Source organism: Canis lupus, chromosome 13 (genome assembly GCF_048164855.1).
Source record: "Canis lupus baileyi chromosome 13, mCanLup2.hap1, whole genome shotgun sequence".
NCBI classification, from domain to species: Eukaryota; Metazoa; Chordata; class Mammalia; order Carnivora; family Canidae; genus Canis; species Canis lupus.
This window is the reverse complement of record NC_132850.1, coordinates 18,799,270-18,821,817: the sequence shown is the minus strand read 5'-3', so window position 1 is coordinate 18,821,817 and position 22,548 is coordinate 18,799,270. Positions and strand designations below refer to the sequence as shown.

The window sequence follows — 22,548 nt, the reverse complement described above, 5'->3', positions numbered from 1 at the left end:
TTTTGGGGTAAATACCCAGTACTAGAATTATTGGATTCTATGGTATTTCTATTATTAACTTTTTGAGGAACCCTCATACTGTTTTCCAAATTGGTCATATCAATTTACATGGCCACCAATGGTGCACAAGGGTTACTTTTTCTCCACATCCTCACCAATCTTTGTTATTTCTTATCTTTTTTTTTTTTTAGCTGTTCTGACAAATCTAAGGTGATATCAATAGATGGACCTAAGGTGATATCTCATTATGGTTTTAATTTGCATTTCCCTGATGATTAGTGATGTTGAACATCTTTTCATGTGTCTGTTGGCCATCTGTATGTCTGAAGGTTATTTTTTTGTCTTACTGATGGTTTCTTTCACTGTGCAAAAGCTTTTTATTTAGACATAGTCCCAATAGTTTATTTTTGTTTTTGTTTCTCTTGCCTCAGGAGACATATCTAGAAAATTGTTACTAATGACTGATGTCAAAGAAATTACTGCTTATGTTTTCTTTTAGGATATTTATGGCTTCAGGTTTCAAATTTATGTCTTTAACCCATGTTGAGTTTATTTTTTGTGTATGGTGTTGGAAAGTGGTCCAGTTTCATTCTCCTCACCTGAAGCAACCCCTGTTATTAGTTTCTAGATCTCCTTTAGGAGGTAGTTTATACATTTACATGAAAGGTAGTTACACTCAGCTACTCAACTTGCTTTCTTCACTCAGCAGGTATATCTTGGATGTCAACTATACTTCAAAAATAATAATAGGTCCCGAAATATACCTTGGAGATATTACATGATATTACATATCCCCGAGCTACTTCACATTTTATAAGATCAAAGACAGTATTCCATTGTATGACTGAACTGTAGCTTATTTAACTAGTCTGCTATTAATAGGAACTGACATTTTTCTCAACATTTTGCTATTGCTGCAATACTGTAATGAATAGGGCAGCCCGGGTGGCTCAGCGGTTTGGCGCCGCCTTCAGCCCAGGGCCTGATCCTGGAGAACGGGGTCGAGTCCCACATCCGGCTCCCTGCATGGAGCCTGCTCCTCCCTCTGCCTGTGTCTCTGCCTGTCTGTGTGTGTCTCTCATGAACAAATAAATAAATAAATCTTAAAGAAATACTGTAATGAATATTCTTATATTTTCATCATTTCCCACATGTGTGAGAATATCTCTTTACTGAGGACCTTAGAAGTTGGATTGCTGGGTTGCAGGGTGTATGTCTTCTAAATTTTGATCAAAGTTGCCTAATTGTGCTGTTTAGAACCTGTGAAATTTATTCTTCCACAAACAAGCACGAGAGAAGCCATTTCACCATCCTCAGCCACACAGCGCTTATCAAACTGCTTGATCTTTGTCACTCTGATGGGTTAAAGATGAAATTCCATTATAGGCTTATTGTACCTTTATCTTTTTATGAATGAATTGGTGCTCTTTCCATATGTTTAAGAATCTTTCCTGCATGTTGTCTATATCCTTTTGTTTATTTTCCTATTGGGATATTGTTCTGTTCTCTTACTGTTCATAGAGTTTTATGTATTTTTTTAAAAGATTTTATTTATTTATTCATGAGAGACACACAGAGAGAGAGAGAGAGAGAGAGAGAGAGAGAGGTAGAGACATAGGCAGAGGGAGAAGCAGGCTCCATGCACCGGGAGCCTGATGTGGGACTTGATCCCAGGACTCCAGGATCATGCCCTGGGCCAAAGGCAGACGCCAAATGCCCTGGGCCAAAGGCAGACGCCCAACCACTGAGCCACCCACGCATCCCAAGTTTTATGTATGTTAGGAAACTTTAACTGGCAAATGATTGAGACTTCCTAAATTATTGTTGGGAAAATAATTGAAAAGCCCTAAAGACAGAAATATAGGATTAGTTGGTAACAAAAAAGCAACTAGTTAAAAGGGTGGTGAATAGGCAATTTTTGTTTTTTACCAATAAAGCCATTATCCTCAACCTGCCACCCCTGATTCCCAACCTTCATTTTCTTTATCTGCAGATCAAGTCGTTGAATTGGTAAAGACATTTCAATATTAAAGTGACCTTTCATTTAGGTTCTAGGAGGGAGTTCAAGGAAAACTAGTCCAAGTGACTATATACCTCTTGTGTAAATATTTTTGGTGACCTACAATTGCTGAGCTTCTCTTATACAGAAAAAAAAGCCTAAATTTGTTCCCTGTGGTTCTAGTGTTACCTCTGATTTTACTGTAAGCAGGACTCCACTGCTTCCCCTTCTCTTTGGGAATCTAGAGGTGCTTGCAATAAAAAGAAGAGAAGGTCTGTACCCCAAACTTGTGTTTATGCTGGTCCCTGTACCCACATGCCTCTCACTTGTCTCTGCATTTTTGCTACAAGATCATGTTCAGCAAGTGAAGGAAGTGAGACCACGTGGAATTTAGATGTGATTGAAGCAAAGAAAAGAATTTCTCTGGTTATTGTTGTGACTAAGAAGCTTGTATCACACTAACCTTTCCACCAAAAGTGACCATGAAATCTGGACAGAAGCCCCAACACCGTCATTTGAGTCACTGGAGAACAGTCGGCACAGGCAAGACTTCAGAGGACACAATTCCCAGAAGTGGAGGACAAGGAAACAAGTTCCACACTCACCTTGGGTGCTTCTTCCTGAGGACGTTTGACAATTCATTGGGTGACGGTGTCGTCTGGGGATATGGAGGCGCGTGGGAAAGAATGGAGGGAAGGAAGAGTGAAGTCTCTGCAGAAGGCAGTGATTTCTCTGCTGAGGAGATAAAAGATTTGGTGTTTGTGGCTACTAGAGAAGCTGGAGTTTGAGAAACAAACCCTGGAGAGAGGAAGACCACAGAGAAGTGAGGGTCCAAATATGATGCAATATCCCTTCAAGGCATTTTTTGATTTCTAAGCCACTAATGTGCAAGATGAGAGCCCAAGAAATACAGTAGAAGGTAAGAGTAGGAGTGTAAAGCACTGAGCAGAGGTTTTAGGAGCACAGGGTTCACGGAGTGCAGAGTAGGAAGCCAGGGCACTACAGGGTAGGGACCCTGAGAACTGTCCAGGCTTGCGGGTGAGACTCAGAAGGCTGTGTTCCTGGAGTACGAGTTGCCTTGCAGAAACAGGCAAAACTGACCAAGGCTATTTTTATACCTAAATATAGTCCTTAAATGAGATCAAAATGATCTGTCTCTACTTTTTTGTACTGCTACAAGAAAACTGAACCTCTGTTGATTTACTACACCAATTGTCTTCACAATTTTTGAAATATAATGTTTAGTTTCAATGTTAAAAAATTGCATGCTAATAAACAGGAGAAATCAAGAGCCAAGGGAAGAAGTAAACAGCAGATACATGCTTATAGGTGCTCGAGGTTTTTGGTCAGATCAAGGATGAATAATTATTGGAAAAAACTAGGTTTTTTTTTTTTTGATGTTCAACATCTCTAATCATCAGGGACAATGCAAATCAAAACCACAATGACGTCACCTCACATCTGTCAGAATGGCTATGATAAATAACACAAGAAACGATGAGTGTTGTTGGCAAGGATGTGAAGAAAAAGGAGCCCTCATGCACGGTTGGCAGGGATGCAAACTGGTGCAGCCACCATGGAAAACAGTATGGAGGTTCCTCAAAAATTTAACAATAGAAATACCATATGATCTAGTAATCCCACTCTTGGATATTTAACCAGGGGAAATGAAAACACCAACTCAAAATGATATACACATCCCTATGTATATTGCTGCATTATTTATAACAGCCAAGACATGGAGCAACCTAAGTAACCATTAACAGACAAGTGGCTAAGGAAATATGCACAATGAATAAACATTACATGGCCGCAAAAGGGTGGGATCTTGCCATTGGAGACAACATGGATGGAGATAGAAGGTATTTTGCTAAGTGTATGTACTGCCAAAGCGAGCACGAGAGTATTTTGGTAAGTGAAATAAGTCAGAGAAAGATAAAACACCATATGATCCCACTCATAAATAGTATTTTATTTTATTTTATTTTTTAAAATAGTGTTTTAAAGCATGAATAAAGAAAAAGCAGAATTAAACTTATAAATACGCAGAATAATCTAATGGTTGCCAGTGGGGAGGAGGACAGGGTTGGACAAAATGAATGAAGATGAGAGGGAGATACAGGCCTTCCCTTATGCGGGGAGTAAGTTGCAGGAATAAAAAGCCAGAGCATGAGGAATACAATCAATGACGGTGTAATAGTGATATAATGACACAGATGATAGCTACACTTATTTCTTTAAAAAATTTTTTTTTGATAGCTGCACTTGTGATGACCATAGCATAACGTATAAACTTGTCAAATTGCTAAATTATATACCCCAAACTATTGTAATATTGTATGTCAACTATATTCAAATAAATAAAAAAACTAGTTTTTTAACCTGAAAATAAATTAAGTACAATTTTATAAATAAGTTAAATATAATATTGGGCTCAAATTTCCCAAGAGCCTTTATTGATGAACACTTTTTTATATTCCCAGAAGTTTCTTCAGGGCATGCTTCATATCTTTGTTCCTAAGACTGTATATCACAGGATTAAGGAGTGGGGTCACTACAGAATAAAACAGAGTGACGATCTTCTGTGTTCCAGCTTCATGCTCAGATGTTGGGCTCCCATACATGACCATCACTGAGCCATAGAACAGTGAAACCACGGCCAGATGAGACCCACAGGTGGAGAAAGCCTTTCTTCGTCCAGCTGTGGAAGGGACTTTCAGGACTGCTCTTAGGACCAGAGTGTAGGATCCCATGATGAAGAGAAAGGGAATAATGAGGGGCAGAGGACTTAGAGTGGAGAAGACAAGCTCTACCACAGGAGCTTTTTTGCAAGTGAGTGCTAGAAGAGGACCTGGATCACATAGGAAGTGGTCAATGATCCTGGATCCACAGAAGGACATTTGGGAGATGATGATGATGGGAATCAAGAACCAGAAGAAACCAAGTACCCAGCAACTGACCACAAGCCTGGCGCAGAGACGTCCTGTCATAATGGTTGGGTAGTGTAGAGGCCGGCAGATGGCAAGGTACCGATCAAACGCCATAATAGCCAAGAAAAAACATTCTGTAGAACCCAAGGAGAAGAAAAAGTAGAACTGGAGAAAGCACCCGGAGAAGGAGATGACCTTGGTGTCAGAGAGGAAGTTGGCCAGCATGTTGGGGACAGTCGAGGTGACGTACCAGATCTCTAGGAAGGAGAAGTTGGCGAGCAAGATGTACATGGGAGTGTGGAGTCTCTGGTCCCAGCGCACGGCACAGATGATAGACCCGTTGCCCATGAGGGTGAGGAGGTAGAGAACGGAGAAGAGCCCAAAGAGGAGGAGCTGCCCCTCCCTGGAGCAAGGGAAGCCCAGGAGGATGAAGCTGGAGATGGTGCTGGACGTGTTGGTGGTGCTGGAGACTTTCATGGGTCTGGGAGCGTGAACAGATGATTACATTATTGGATGGCAGTGTAAGGACAGCTGGGGGCCCAGGTTATATTTAAACCATCCTGGGAAAGAAAATAAAGTCCTATATGTTAATAGTTACATTTTTTTCTTTGAAACAAGTACTGAACTGGGTTGCTTTTTACTCTCATCGACATTTTCACTGTGGCCTCAAGATAACTTTGGTTAGAATTGATACGATCTTGAAGGACAGTGTTGTAGAGGTGTTTTAAGATTATATTAGACCTTATATTTAATAGAGTTTCTGTCTACCTACCTACCTATTCTTACAAAATGGACCTACCTACCTATTCTTACAAAATGGAGTTTTTTTCTAGTTTTAAAGAGGTGACATCATTGCATTTGTGGCAGAAACTGAGAAACAAGTTATGTAGCACAAACGTGGAAGTTTTTGAATGACTTCTTTTACATGATTTTTGAAACTGGCCTTATTTAAAACCAAATGATTAAATTATTAATTTAATATTATATACCAATTTCTTGTGTAAAAAACACTCAAGCCAACTGGAGGGAATTAGCCTTAGTTCCTGTTGTGTTAAAAGAGCAATTTAGACGGCCATCCACAGTTGCCCAACGTGAGGAAATTGTCAATGGCCACGTTGAAACCGGTCTGTGTTTACCTGAAAAAGAGATATGAATTTTCCCAGTCTACTATTGTAGATATAATTCTAGTCTAATAATGCAAACTATGGATATTATTAATAACATGGAATTCTAAGTAATGGTGATTTGTAGGGGATGCAAAGCTAAAATCTTATTCCATTCCTCAGTAATTACTTAGGATGACCTCAAGACAAAGTGGTTGAGCAACAGAGAATCTGTGTCCCCCACCCCTGCTTTTATATTAAATCCATATTTTGCTTTTTGAAATTAGGCACAAGGAATAATAATTTCTTACTACTCTTAATAATTTCTAAGAATTTCTTTTTTATTTTTATTTATTTTTATTTTTTTCTAAGAATTTCTTACTGTGAGTTGTCAAGTTCTGAGGAAACTATAGGACCAAGAGTAAAAGAACCAGCACACGCTCCTTCTCGGGTACTGGTGTGGGCGCTTAGAGAGTTGGGACTGAGTAAGAATACAATTTGTGTGTGTGCAGGTGCTGGGAGAGGGATGAGACTAGGGCAGTTATAACACAGTAAATACTTATTATTTTTAGAAAGATGTCTATTTATTTATTTGTGAGAGACATACAGAGGCAGAGACACAAGCAAAGGGAGAAGCAGGCTCCCTGTGGGGAGCCTGATGTGGGACTCGATCCCAGGACTCGGGGATCATGACCTGAACTGAAGGCAGACACTCAACCACTGAGCCACCCAGGTGCCCTAATAAATAGATATTTTTTAAGACCTTCTCTGGGTCATTTTAAACTCAGGATCTTCTGATTCTGATGGCAGGGGGATTTTTGGTGCTGATAAAATGTCCACAGACTTACCCGACTCTATTTAACATATATAAACTGGAATGGGGTTTAATGGACTCTGCTAGATTCACGCACAAGAACTTCCATTTCCTAGAAGTCTTTTCCTTTTCTGCCTTTAAATTCATTTGTCTCCAAAAATTTCTGAGACTACACAGGGATCATTTAAGAAGGGGAGTTGGAAGCAGACAACAGAGAGTGTAACCCCTGTAGTTTTTACCTGCTGATGCTGTCTGTCTTGTTGGAGAATAAATTTTGGATGTTTTTTTTTCTTTCACCCCCTCCCCCAAATAAAGTTGCTCTGTCCCAGCTTCACTCGTGTCTGAGGACACTAAGCACTTCGCCTTTTCTGAAGTGTCCCCTGCGCTGTGTTTTCAAGGTTGCGCTGTAGTCACAGGCGGCCACTCATCGGTAAAGGATGAAAACAGGGACACACAGAAAGCATTCTGCTAGGGGTGAAGGTCCTTGATAGACTCCAAAAAAAAAAAAAAAAAGATTAAGTCTATAAGTCTAATACCAATTTAGAGGAAGGTAACTGAATTTGATAAAAAACAATAGCTACTAATAGTAATTGATAACAAATAGTGATTAGCATTTTTGACCAGAGTTGTTTTGCTCTATTTCTGAAATTTCATTTTAGGAAAAAGCATCTGCTCAACAATCTAATAATTGGTCCTTGAATTAAATGCCTAAGAACTATTTTTTCCCCCCTGGGCAGAGCTTATTTCAGTGTAGTATTTCTTCCCTTTCTTTTACCCTCACATCTAATTCATCAGCAATTTCTGTTCATTTGTTTCCAGAATAAGTCTCAGGCTCACCCACTTCTCTGTAGTTCAAGCTGCTTTCTTTCTCTGCTGGACCGTGGTGATGCTGTCCCGCTTCCTGCTTCTACCCTTGCCCTCTACAGCCTGCCATCCACGCCACAGCCAGAGGGACTGTTTAAAAAAGCAAAATCAGATCAGTCCTTTTTCTTGCACACAGACTTCAATTAACTTCCCAAAGCACGTAAAGTAAGATCTCCAAACCAGGGTCTTTTTATTTTTAATTAATTAATTAATTAATTAATTAATTAATATTATTTTTTTCAAACCAGGGTCTTTGATTTGACTCTGCTTAACATTTCCAACCTCATCTCATGATGCTGTGAGTCAAACACACACACATATACACACTTTCTCTGTACTTTGTCCCTTGTACACACATCCCCCCCCCAGAAACATACACTGTTGTGCAAAGGAGGCACACACACACCTTCACTAACACAAGGACTTCAAATATAAAATACGGTTCAACAGGCAGAGGGGCTGCGAAATGTGCCCCTCCCTGTGCTCACCTCCCTGGGAAGTGCACGTATTTGGGTTATACCCACACTAGCCAGCATTTCAGTAAAGATGGATCCATTTCTGTAATGTTTTATGCCAAGGGTCAGTAAATTTTCTCTTAAAAATTTTGGCTTGCCAGGGCACCTGGGTGGCTCATTCGGTTAAGTGTCTGTCTTCAGCTCAGGCCAGGATCCTGCAGTCCTGGGATGGAGACTACTTCTTCCTCTCCCTCTGTGTTCTCTCTCTTCAATCAATCAATCAATCAATCAATCAATCTATCTTGAAAAAAATTGGCTTGCAGGCCATGTCGTCTCTGTCACAACTGCTCACCTTTGCTGTTGTGTGAAAGTTAACTACAGACAATACCTAGAAGAATGCACATGGCTGTGTTCCAGTAAATTGTCATCTGTGTCCACTGAAATTTGAATTTCATATAACTTTCATGCGTTACAGAATGTTTTTCTTATTTTGATTTTAAAATTCAAGTTAAAAACATAAAAATTCTTAGTTCACTGGCCATACAAAAACAGGCAGCAGGCGAGATTTGTTCCATTGGTCATAGTTTACTGACTCCTGCTCTTCATATTGATAAGCAGGACAGCAAGGGCGTCCATTTGACTGGGACAATGGCAACGCGCTCCAGCAATAATGCCTTTTAAGAAAAAGGAGGGTCAGCTGGGATGAACTGTATGGACAGCTCTCAGCTAAATTACAAAAATGAGTCTAAAAAGCTATCAGGATTTGCCTTTTTCTGTCTCTACACATGCACACACATACAAACACTCACATATATGCACATAATGGTTCAGAGATACAACACTGGCCTTCTTCTGGTTTCTAGAAGCAATCGAGTACTTTCCTGCCTCAGGGTTTTTGTTTTTGTCTTGCACTCTTTAAATCCAGTGCTCAGGGGCCCCTGGGTGTCTCAGCCAGTTGAGCGTCTGCCTTCAGCTCAGGTCTTGATATTTGGGTCCTGGGATTGAGTCCTGCATCGGGCTCCCTGTTCAGTGGGGAGTCTGCTTCTCCCTTTCTCTGTGATCTCTCTCTCTCTCCTAAATAAATAAATACAATCTTAAAAAAAAAATTCAGTGCCCAGCACAGTCTGAAGAAAATAGTATTTTGTAAATCTTTGTCAAAGAAATGAATATGTACATTGATTGGTACCGAGAATATGGGTAGATGATAAGTAGATAAGTATTTACCAGTTACTTCATTTGAACTTCAAAGATCCTGTGAGATGAAATTTTAGGAAATAAAATGTAGAAGAAAGACTCCAAATGGCCTGAGACTACCAGAGCATTGGCCCAAACTTGAGAGGAATTCCATTCAAAGGAAGCAATGCGAGATGGAATGTTCTGGGTGGTAGGACATGTTCCACCCAAGACCCAGAGTATCCTAACTGCTTAAGACAGTTGCAGTCCCACCGCTCTGGGTATTGAGGTAGGGATGGAAATTCTAGATTCAGTGTCACAACAGAGTTGCTTAGTGGCTCTAGTGGAGTTTTTTTTTTTTTTAAATCTTTATAAGCTTTGATTTCTTTATATGGAAAGGCAGTAGCAGCATATGACTTTTAATCACTTTTTATTATAAAATGCTTACTGTTCCAAGTACAGCATGACTGTATGCGCTGTGAAGACTCAACGGGTCTAGAGGTGATATTTTAGTCACATTTATGTCTCAGATAAAATATCAGTTGGGCAGATTGTTTCTTATACCTGAAGCCAAAAGATTCCAGGCCAACTATCTTTCAGGGCAATTCTCCAACTTTGAGAGTAGGACAGAGCTGCCCTAGAAAACAAGAAGCGCGTGAAGAATGCTTCTCTTGTGCCATCACCGTTTCATGCTGGACCTCAGGAAATTGCCAGTGGATGGAAAAAAAAAGGTATTTCTAACAAGACTGCATTGTCACTCACCTTTTATTAGTTGGCTGCTCTGTGCAGAGAGCGGCAACGCTTACTTGGTGTGGGGCTTTGGTCGATGGCAGGAAGGTTCTCCAGACTCAGCTTTAGGAGGTGCTGCGTCAACGCGTGCCCGTGTGGACACGGGGCTGTCAGAGCTGTGTTAGGTATTCAGGATCTTAGACCAGGTTAATTGACAAAGCCGAACAAAATAACTTATACTCTCACTTTCATTATATCTTGAAAAAGTTGGGCTAGACTAGGCCCCATCTAGGATGGCCAGGTCCTGAGCTGTAGGATGAGAAAAACATTTCTTTGATATTTTGCTTTTTTCTTAAGGCAGGCCCGAGCAGACACGGTGTATGGGAGCGCTGTTGGCTTCTCTCATAGCGGCATGTCTCTCTGCTTCATCTGGTTTGGGCAGATTGTCACACCTGTTCCATTTCTGCAAAGTCCTTGAAAATAGGAACAGTGTTCTCCTTGACGAGAAGTGACAGGCAGCTAAGCATAGGAGAAAGCAAAGGATTTGGAGTAAGGGGGCTACGGCTTGAATCACCAGCTGCGGACACGTTGTCAACTATATAAACAATTTCTCAGTTTGTTCATCTATAAAACTGGCAAAGTAACATTTCCACCAAAGAATTTGGGATTCTGAACGAGATAATATGTGGAAGAAACTTACATAGGTCCTGATACAAAAATGGTTAGGAATTAACTATGTGATATGTGCCTGAAGCAAAGTGGAAGGGAACCTCATTTAGGGGGTAGTAGTTTTTCTGGCTCTTTTATGTTTATTTTCTTCGTGAAGCAGCACATCATCCCTTTCAAGGGGACAAATGAGAAACCCAAACCTGAGGATTCTTTTCCAGTGTCTGGTCTTCTTGGAGAGGAAAGCAGGTATCCTCCACAATAACCGTCACTGAGTGGAGGTGTGGAAGTAGGGTGAGGTCTTGGTGTTTGCTGGAGGCAGGAAAGGCTACAAGCAGAGCATCCAGGGAGGGAGCCCTGCTCCGTGGGGATCACCTTTGCACTTCTAGAAAGAGAATGGTGTCAGGAGACTGTTCTGTGCTAGTTCTTTTCTTCCCCTGGGGCCTGCCTTCTCTGGAGACCCTGATACCTTCCACTTTTGTTTTCTAGCAGAGCAGAAAATATTATCCTTTTCCAGCCCCAAGCTTCTCAGGGATGACATGAGACTAGTCACTCTCCAAACTCACTCAGGGGACCCGCTACTGCCCAGGGGAGAGTCCACCAAAGGAACACAGGTGTGGTGGCTTCATGCAGGAAGCTACTCCATCTCCAGTGAGTGATATGAATCATGGGTTTTAGGGACAGAACCTTCTGGGATTTTCCAAAAATGAGAGATGGAGGAAGATGTGATGAGATCTCAGGCATAAAGGGCTGTGCAGTTTCAGCAGAAATCGATCTTCTTGGCTCCTACCTGGTTCCTTTACAGATCTCTTCCTTTCCTGTTTGTGGTTGGGCTCTGTGAGCCTCCAGCAGCTGAATCTCAGGGCACACTTCCAGGTCCAAGAGAGGCTAGAACAGAGCATTTTGTAGTTCCGCTCCCGCAGTTGCCTTTGGGAGTTGCGCTCTGGGCCTTCCCCATCTCCGGTGGAGTGCAGCTCTTCCCGCACGACGCAGTCTCTGTCCCTCTGTCTTCAACTGTGGAAGGAGTTTCACCTAAAGACTTATTAGTTGACTGTTTCTTTTGCTGTGCAGAAGCTACTTATCTTGACGAAGACCCAATAATTCATTTTTGCTCTTCTTTCTCTTGCCTTCATGGATGTATCTTGCAAGAAGTTGCGGTGGCCGAATTCAAAAAGGGTGTTGCCTGTGTTCTCCTCTAGGATTTGGATGGAATCTTGTCTCACATTGAGATCTTTCTTTCATCCATTTTGAGTGTACCTTTGTGTCTGGTGTAAGAGAATGGTCTAGTTTCATTCTTCTGCAAGTGGCTGTCCAATGTTCCCAGCACCATTTAGTGAAGAGACTGTTTTTTCCCCCCAGTGGATAGTCTTTCCTCCTTTGTCGAATACTAGTTGACCATAAAGTTGAGGGTTCACTTCTGGATTCTCTATTATGTTCCATTGACCTATGTGTCTGTTTTTATATTCCTCAGCCATTAGAAATGACAAATACCCACCATTTGCTTTGATGTGGATGGACCTGAAGGGTATTATGCTGAGTGAAATAAGTCAATTGGAGAAGGACAAACATTATATGGTCTCATTCATTTGGGGAATATAAAAAATAGTGAAAGGGAATAAACAGGAAAGGTGAAAAAATGAGTGGGAAATATCAGAAAGGGAGACAGAATATGAGAGACTCCTAACTCTGGGAAATGAACTAGGGGTGGGGGAAGGGGAGGTGGGCGGGGTGTGGGGGTGACTGGGTGACGGGCACTGAGGGGGGCACTGGATGGGATGAGCCCTGGGTGTTATTCTGTATGTTGGCAAATTGAACACCAATAAAAAATAAATTTATATAAAAAAGACTTATTAGTTCATTTTGCTTCCTTGTTTGAACAGCTTTAGTGTTTCCCTCTGTCCACTACACAGGATTCAAAACCAACAAACAGGAACACCTACAATTCAGTCTAATATTATTATTCCTACTGTGATTTTCCTTTTCCCCACCATTTCTTACAGATGTCTTTACGCCATGGCCACATCCAGCTACTTAGGCATGCGATGGAGTGAATACTTTCACCCTCTGAAAAGTAGACAAGAACACCGCACTGATGACTTTAAACCCTGTGGTGTGAGGTACCTGGGGAGATTAATTTATTCATGCAGATGAAGAGAGCTAATTCATGATGTGTCCTCTTTGTATTCTTTGTATTCCTTTTTCTTTGCTTTTGTTAGCCTCTCTTCTCATTGATCCTCCCAGCCCAAGTATCTTCTCCCAGAATTCTTGGAGGTGAAATAAATCAGTCAGAGAAAGGCAAATACCCTATAATTTCACTCATATGTGGAATTTAAGAAACAAAACACATGAATCTAGGGGAAGGGACGGAGAACTAACATAAGATAAAAAGAGAGAGGGAGACAAACCATAAGAGACTCTTAGCTATAGGGAAAAAACTGAGGGTTGCTGGAGGGGTGGTGGGTGGGGGAATGGAGTAGATGGGTGATGGGCGTTAAGGTGGGCACTTAATGTAATGAGCAATGGGTGTTATATGCAACTGAGGAATCATTAAATTTTATCCCTGAAACTAATAATACACTATATGTTAGCTAAATTGAATTTAAATAAAAAATTTAAAAATAGATAGGATGTTAACAGGCAAATCACAGTCGAGAAAATCCATTGATTAATGACATAAGAAAAAAATGCTCGATCTTATCACTATTAAAAGAAATGCCAATGACCTTCATTACCAATGGGCTATCTCTTCTGAGGCAGACTGGGAAAGTTTAAAGCCTTTATATTGGCTTCTAGGGGCAAATAGGATATTTAGAAAGATGGTGGAAACGTGATTGTGAATAGCATTGAGTGAAAGCAATATAACAATATCTATTATGTGTACTACTCTTTGGCTCGAAAGTATACTCCTGGAAACATCTCCCATAAAAAGAAAGACATAAGCAGTTTAGAGCATATGTGTGTGTGTGTGTGTGTGTGTGTGTGTGTGTGTGTGTGTTGCATCATTGTTTATATGAACAACGATAGGAAGTGAAGTTAATGGATATAAGTAGACAAATAGCTGAGTAAATTCTGCTAATTTTGCCCAATTAAATGGCTAATAGGAATGAGTTAAAATTTATAGTAGGTGACTTTGAAGGAACCCATCAATATAATGCTAAGTGAAGAAAACTCAAGATATAAAGAAGTTTATATATTTCCATATTTTAAGACAGTTGTACTGTCTAAATTTAGGGGAGTATATGTGTATATTGTGCATAGTTATAGAAGGTATATGTGGCGTGTAAGTATGTGACAGTGCATGTCTCTGTGTGTATAAATATATAATTAGATGGATATGGAGAATAACATAGAAGGATATATATTAGGTTATTAATATTCTTATTGAATAGATTATAAGGTGGTTGTGAGGAGAAGTGGGGTAGAAGTTATGGGAGGAAGTAAGTAAAGAAAGAGTAAAGAAAAGTAAAGGAAAAAGTGAAGAATGCCTTCCATTGAGGCAGCATGTCTGTTGTGACCATACACATAAAACTATATGGTGTGTATAAATTATATAAGTTATAAACTATATATAATATGCATATGCAGATAGATATGTCTGAGGAGTTGGTTACCTAAAATTCAATAATAGTTGTCTTAGGATGGGGTGATTTGTTTATATCCATTTATACTTTATTGTTTAAAAAATATTTATAATAAACAAGTGTTGGGTAAGTAAGAAAAGGATTAAGATGTTTTCATTATAAAAATAATTGCAATATTAAAAATGCATATTGAGTAGAGAAAACTGATTTTACTTTGAGATATAATGCTGAATGTAAAGGGCAGGGCAAAGGGCTGATGCAATTTCTATCTCTTATGGTTCCTGCTCTAAAGGAAATCAGATGGGCTATTTGAGGTTCCGCATCCCTTGAAGAATAATTTTTTAAAAAAGATTTTATTTACTCATTCATAAGAGACACACAGAGAAATGCAGAGACATAGGCAGAGGGAGAAGCAGGTTCCCTGTGGGGAACCTAATATGGGACTTGATCCCAGGCCCCTAGGAACATGCCCTGAGCCAAAGGTAGATGCTCAACCACTGAGCCACCCAGGTGCCCCTTGAAGAATGACTTCCACATTTTAGTTATACAATATAACTTTTATTTGCACATGTTGTTTCTTAAAAATGTTTTTTGATTTTAATTTTTGTCATATTTTATATTCAGACTTTTGCCTGTAATTGCAGTATTTTGGAGAACATTAGTTGGACTATAGGAGCTTCACAGACACTTCCTAGAAACCCTCCTGACCTCTATCTTACTGTGACCCTGTAGACCATGAGCTATAGTTAATTGTGTGGAAATAGTTCACTTTCCTGCTCTTTTGCCCTTCATCTCTCCCTGCTTTGCACACACTATTCTCCAGCCGACTTCTATAGCAACTAATATCTCTCTTGGTCATAACCTATCTCACAATTTAACTTTTTTTCCATCATAAACTGTCAACTCCATGGGGGGCTGAAATGTGACTTATTCTCCTTATTTGATTCATTTCCTGGCTCTGTACCTGACACACTGAAAGTATTAATTAAATGTTTGTTTTTTCAAAAGATTTATTTATTTATTTATTTATTTACTTATTTATTTATTTGAGAGAGACAGAGAGAGAATGTGGATACTGTGAGTGGGGGAAGGGGCAAAGGGAAATGGAGAAAAGCAGACTAAGTGAGAAGCCCCGCACAGGACTTAGTTCCATGACCCTGAGATTATGCCCTAAGCCCTGAAATCAAGATTCAGACATTTAGCTGACTGAGCCATCCCTCATTAAACGTTACTTAATGAATGAGTAAACAGTAAAACCTATAAATAGTTCTGAAAAGAGACTAGGTATAACTTTAACACAGTTTACTTCCTCCTACAAATCCTCAGATGACAGAGTAATTCCCATGTTTTCTCTCCAGAACTAAGAAGTCTGAATGAAATGATATCTGTGGGCTCTTAGATCCTGGCCCCTTCATATGATATGGAGGGCAGCTTGCTTTATAGGTTCCTCAAGGAACTCAGGAATCATGGGGGAACTGTTCCTCAGGATCCAATTCTTGGAAAATTTGCCAGTAGAGATGACATCATCATTATCATCATCATCAATGAAATTTTGTATCCAAGATACTAAGAGTACTTAGTGCAAGTAAATCTCTTCCTTTCTCTTGTATCTAAGACACCCTCCATCCTTTCTGCCCAGGGGCAACCACTGTTAGGTTTCACATCTATCCTTTGAAAGATAGTCTATCCTTTTTTCTTAAAAAAGTGAACACATAAGTTTATAATTTTATACATAAATGACAGCTTACAAACTATACACCATTTATTCACTTAACAACATAACTTGTAGGTGGTTCCATATCTGTACATCTAAAACGCCCTCATTTAAAAAATGCTATATCATTTTGCATTGCATGGGCACATCATAAGTTATCTAAACAGGGCTCAACAAATGGACAAGTACATGGTTTCCAGTAATTTGCTGTTGCAATAATGAATATTCTGTATGTGTATTTTCACATACATATGATTATATGTATAGACTGTACTTAGAAGTGAGTGCAATTGCTGGGTTAATGGATACTGTGCTTTTATATATTTTTTATTTTTATTTATTTATTTATTTTTTGATACTGTGCTTTTAAACGTTTTAAAAATTGTTTGTAATTTATTCTAAGTAGAAATTGCACCAGTGTACATTTCTATTAATAATATATATTTCTCCCTCCCCAGATGAGACTATTTGATAGCTGCACATCTGAATGCCACAAAATGCTTTCTTATAGTTTATTATGTATTTCTTTCTTTATGAATAGAAAGAGCAGCTGTTTATTTATTATTTTTTTATTAATAAATTTATTTTTTATTGGTGTTCAATTTGCCAACATACAGAATAACACCCAGTGCTCATCCGTCATGTAAGAGCAGCTGTTTAAAATGTAAAAAGATTTTTCTGTGCATTATAAACTTATGACCAGAGCAAGTCCCTCAAAATTTCCATTCTCCAGCTTCTTCATCTATAAAATGAGGGAATTGGATAATGTCTCTGAGTTCTTTCTTGCTCTGATGATTCGAGGAAAAGTACAAATCACCACAATGAATAAGGTAAGTAACAGGATGAGAAATTCTCAGAGTGGTATTAGTTATTAATTTTTTTCACCTGAAAAAGTATGCAAGTAGGCCAGTTACCCAAAGACTTTTTAAAAAATGAAGGTCAAAATTTTTTATATTCCTAGAAATTTCTGCAGGGCACATTTCATATCTTTGTTCCTTAGACTATAGATCACAGGATTAATGAGTGGGGTTCCTACAGAATAAAACAGAGTCACCATCTTCTGCATCCCAGATTCATGCTCAGATGTCGGGCTCAGATACATGACCATCACTGAGCCATAGAACAGTGAAACCACAGCCAGATGGGACCCACAGGTAGAGAAAGCTTTTCTTCGTCCAGCTGCAGAAGGGGCCCTCAACACAGCTCTCAAGACCAGAGTATAGGACCCCATGATGCAGAAGAAAGGAATAAATAAGAGCAAGGAACTTAAAATCATCCAAAAAAACTCCATTACTGGAGCTCTGGCACAGGTGAGTGCTAATAGGGGACTCGGATCACATAGGAAGTGGTCAATGATCCTGGATCCACAGAAGGACATTTGGGAAATAACAATGATAGGGACTGGGAACCAGAGAAAACCAAGTACCCAGCAACTGACCACAAGACTGGCACAGAGACGTCCTGTCATAATGGTTGGGTAGTGTAGAGGCCGGCAGATGGCAAGGTACCGATCAAACGCCATAATAGCCAAGAAAAAACATTCTGTAGAACCCAAGGAGAAGAAAAAGTAGAACTGGAGAAAGCACCCGGAGAAGGAGATGACCTTGGTGTCAGAGAGGAAGTTGGCCAGCATGTTGGGGACAGTCGAGGTGACGTACCAGATCTCTAGGAAGGAGAAGTTGGAGAGCAGGATGTACATGGGAGTGTGGAGTCTCTGGTCCCAGCGCACGGCACAGATGATAGACCCGTTGCCCATGAGGGTGAGGAGGTAGAGAACGGAGAAGAGCCCAAAGAGGAGGAGCTGCCCCTCCCTGGAGCAAGGGAAGCCCAGGAGGATGAAGCCGGAGATGGTGCTGGACGTGTTGGTGGTGCTGGAGACTTTCATGGGCCTGGGAGCTGTGAAGGAACCCATAATTACTGAATATTCCCGAAGCAGCAGAGGGACTTCATTTTCTTTGTCCAAAGAAGAAATTGAGATTAGTTTATTTGTTCATATGAATTCAGTATTTATTGAATGTTTGCTGTTGCTAGGTAATTTTTCTGGATATTGGGTATATAGCAGTGAACAAAATAGATTAAAATCCCCATCAAATTTAGTTTATCCTGGGTAGGAGAATGCAATGTAGACGGACATTACTATGTACAATTCTCTTTTTCTCTCCTCTTAAAGTAAATACACTGGCTTAGCTCTTTTCTTGAGAAATGCCTTTTTAATGTAGGCTGAAGTCCTTGTTATGTCCAGCAGCAGTGTCATGGAAAGTGATGGAAGTGATGGAGGTACAGATGATGCTTGTATCACCGAATGCAGCTGTTTGTAGGCAGGTGCCTTGTTGGTCATATGATTCTGGAGCAAGAAAAATGTGGAACTTTTGATTTCTATTAAAAATTATTTGACATTTGGCTATATTTCAACCTAACCTGGTGATTTACTCAGTCTAATGCTATTATCTACCAATTTCATGGGTAAATCCATCAGGTTTGCCAGAGAAAACTACCTGCAAAAATAGCCTCTAAGGCCATTTAGAAAGATATCCTGAAAATTAACTTAGCATCAATATTCTGACCATATTGGAAAAGGTCTGTTCTCTAGGGTAAGGATGCAGTGACCCTTAGGATGAAGGAACTTCTCTGGGTCAAAGATGTTTAGAACATTTACTTGATTCCCATGTCAAGGGGTATTCACGTGTCCACCAAGAACTTCCAAGATTCCAGCAATCTTTGTCTCAGTGTCTCTTACCACAGGGCTTTGCTGGCCTCAGCCAGAGTGGGAAGGGATGAGGAGGAGAAGACTGCATTATGTGCTCCATCTCTGTGTGCTTTTGCCCAGCTTTAAATTAGTTTGTATTGGAGCTAAGGTTAAGTTAAAAAAGATTATATATTTATTTCTCATAAAAGGGGAGCTGAAAGCAGGTTTTTATTTAAAAATCTCTTATTTTTAAAACAGCTCTCTTTTCATTTAGGATGAAAATATTCAGGACTTTTTGTCTTGGTTGAAGAAAAATTTTTGCCCTAATTTGCCCGTCTCTTTGTAGAACGTGCTAACACTAATATTGGAGTCACTTGGTACATTGCTTACTTAAAAGTGGCAGAGGGCGGGGTCTGATATAACCCTTGAACTCAGGTTATGCAATCTCAGGAGTTAAAACAAAAATTTTATGAAACCTGTTTATAATTTTAATTTACAGACATGATACTTGGATTTCATTGATTCAAGGGATATGTTGCTTTGTTGTTTGTTGTTTGGATTGTTGTTGGTTGTGTGTTTTTGGTTTGGATTGTTTTGCTGGTTTTCCTCAAATCTCAATTTATATTCACTCATCTATTTGGCCATCTTATTACTGGTAATGTGGGTAGTTGAGTAAATCTTTGGGAGCTTTTTTTTTCCTGTTATGTTTTAATGTCACATCTCCCTCTCTCTTATCCTTCATACACAACTCAGTGGCAATTTCAGTTTGCTCTATTTCTAAAATTTGTCTTGATGCATCTGTTTTTCTCTCTTTCCCCTTCACCTCCTCATTCAAACTACCATTATTATTTCTCTGGATTACTACAAAGCATCTTGAATGATTTCTCTTTTTCCTGCTTTTGCTTCTTTACAACCAATTCTCTACACAGCAGCCATACCAACCTCTAAATAGTGTAAATAAAGGTATGTCATTTCTTTGTGTAAAAACATTCAGTAGCTTCCCCAACTTAGAATTAAATCCAAGTTCCATTTTATGGGTCATGAACCCTGAATGACCTGACCATCACCTATTTCACCAAATTCTTCCCTTCCTCTTTTACTCGTCTGCCTTTCCCCCTTTCCACTTAGTTACACGGGGCTTCCTTCTCTACTAGAATAAGCCAAGTCCACCTCTGACAACGTGCTTTTGCTCTAGGGCTTTTTTTTTTTTGTCTGGGAATCTCATCTGGAACCAATTCTTCAGTTCCCAGCATAAATACGCTCTTCTTCTGAACACTCTATGTTAGTTCCTCTGCCATTCTTTTGTCCCTAAATTTCCATTTATCTTCTTTTTAGTACTTATCAAGATCTGAAATTATTTTATTTCTCGACTTTTTAAAAATTTATTTATTTTATTTTTTATTTTTTTAATAATAAATTTATTTTTTATTGGTGTTCAATTTGCCAACATACAGAATAACACCCAGTGCTCATCTCATCAAGTGCCTCCCTCAGTGCCCGTCACCCATTCACCCCCACACCCCGCCGCCGACTTTTTTGTTGTATTTTCTGGTTGAATGAAGTCAGAGAACTTGTCTGTTGAATTCACTGTTTGATTGTAGTTGTGGCACATAGTAGGTGCTTAATAAATTGTATAACTGCTCTTTTATTTCAAAAAATATTTTTAATTATGAAATACATGTATCATACAAAACTCTAGAAAAATGCATAAATTGTAATGAAGAGAATAATAAAAGCTTACAAAATATCTATAAAAGAAGAGATTTTAGGAGAAATATATGCCAAGCCTTAAAATGATATTATTTATATGAAAGTGATTTTTACACCATAGGAACATAAAAAATAATGTAAGTAAATTTTCAGGATTTTTTTTAATTTTCAGGAATTTATTATTTAATAACTTTTCTGTATTACCTTGAGTTGCTAGAGTTCTGATACAGATTTCAGGGAATTTATTTAAAAGGGGGTTATGAGAGATGGAATGTTCTTGGTAACCAAAGCTATTCTATTTTAAGTGATCTCTTCAACTGCTAAAGGAGGGGTGACAGAGTGAAAAAGTAGGAAGACAAAGGCCTAAATTCTGTTGGTTAAAAAGAAACTTACTTATGGATATAGCATAGTTATTGAATATCTCTTAATTTCTCAAATGTAGAGTGGGAGCTGGTACTACATAATTCTTAATCCTGTTCATCTCTGAGATGTTTGTTGTTATATCAGCGATGCCCAGACTACACAGGACGGTTAGAAGTGACATATAATCCTGGAATGAAAACCCTGGCTGGATACTGTATTAATTATATATGAAGATGCAAGATACAGCACAGCTCCCTTGCAGAATAGTTTTCCAGGTAAAAAGCCTGACAAAACTGTCCAGGAAAGTAGGAAACGTGTAAAAATATTTTATGCTAACTCTAATGAAGTTAAATGTGGTTAAAGTTAGAGATATTTCTGCTAAGCTGTTTTATTGCTCACTGTTTTGCAGTTAGCTCCTAAGCGTAGAAATCAGCTGCTATGTTAATTGTCAGGCTCAGTTGGCTGAGTGCCCCTGAACTGGCCTAGGGTGACATGGCCAATGCTGTGCAAACATGAACACAGGGATCCCAGCTGTGTCTGTGCACTCAGGCTGCTTGGACAGAGGATTAACAAAACGAAGAAGCTTCACTTTTTAACTTGTGAAATTAGTATCCATAATCTTGATGCATCCTGACTTCTTTTTCCCTAAAGCTGGTCCCAGAAACACAGTGGAGTGCAAATCTTGGTATCCTCACTAGCTAAAAATTTTAAGCAGCCAGCCCAGACAGTTCTCCTGTGAACATAACCCTCTGCCTTATGCATGGGAAGGGCAGCTCCATGGAGGACCATATCTGGGTTCAAAGCCTGCCTCCACCCCTTCCAGCTGTGAATGCATATTAACCTATTTATGATTTGATTTTCTTTTCTGTAAGGTAGAGAAAGTGAGAGTATTGATTATAGAGGGTGTTGTAAGGGTTAAATAATATTTGTAAAATGCCTGGCAACCAGTTAGTGATATATATATATATATATGTATATATACATATCACTTCCAAAAAAGTTTATATAATGGGGTAAAGGGATATATATATCCCATATATATATTTATTTATTTCATATATATATATACACATATATATATATCCCACATATATATATATGAGCCCAGGATTTGAATTCCAGCACTTACATTGCATTGTTGTGGGAAATTCTACAGGACAGTTATTTCTTATCTCTTAGTTTCCTCAAACGTCAAATGGAGGTGATAATGCCTTCCTCCAAAGGATTGGTATAAAGAGTATAAAGACTGTTGAATGAGATCGTGAATCGACAAGGTGGAAGCACTTTGTTGATATTTGACATATTATAAATGTCGGATTTTTTTGTAAGACTGTAGCTGAGTTAGCAGGAAGCTTTTTATCAGAGATGTACATTTTCCAGCTATATTTTAGTATTTTTTTCCTCTCTAAGCACCACATTACCTTCTTCCCTGAAACAGGAAAGGAGCCTCAACTGCAGCTTCTCAGTCAGTATCTCGTAGGCTTTTCTGAGAGTAGAAGCAGTTGCCTTTGCAGTAACCAGCTGGAGAGAAGGCGTAAATAGGTTGGAAGGAAGATCAGTGAACGTATATGCCCCAGGATACAGGAGTTCTGAGCAGAGGTTGTCTTTTGCTCCTGGAGGATTCATTTACTGTCTCTAGAAGGGGAACAGTGCCAGGAGATATGTCTGTGCTAGTTAGTCCCTTGCTCACTCCCTATCTTCTCTGGAGACCCTTGAGCCTTTATTTCTGTCTTTAGTTTCCCCAGTGGTGGGGGAAGTAAT

The 22,548-nt window shown here is 39.3% G+C and overlaps 2 protein-coding genes across 2 annotated transcripts; both read right to left on the bottom strand.

Moving 5' to 3' along the window:
* Positions 1-4,470: 4,470 nt before the first annotated feature.
* LOC140602155 (olfactory receptor 11G2-like) lies at positions 4,471-5,421 on the bottom strand. Its single transcript, XM_072771556.1, has one exon. It carries the CDS (start codon positions 5,404-5,406, stop codon positions 4,471-4,473), a length of 936 nt encoding a protein of 311 aa, XP_072627657.1. The 5' UTR covers positions 5,407-5,421.
* An 11,556-nt stretch (positions 5,422-16,977) lies between these two features.
* Positions 16,978-17,946, bottom strand: LOC140602154 (olfactory receptor 11G2-like). The gene has a single exon (XM_072771554.1). It carries the CDS (start codon positions 17,938-17,940, stop codon positions 16,978-16,980), a length of 963 nt encoding a protein of 320 aa, XP_072627655.1. The 5' UTR covers positions 17,941-17,946.
* Positions 17,947-22,548: the final 4,602 nt, after the last annotated feature.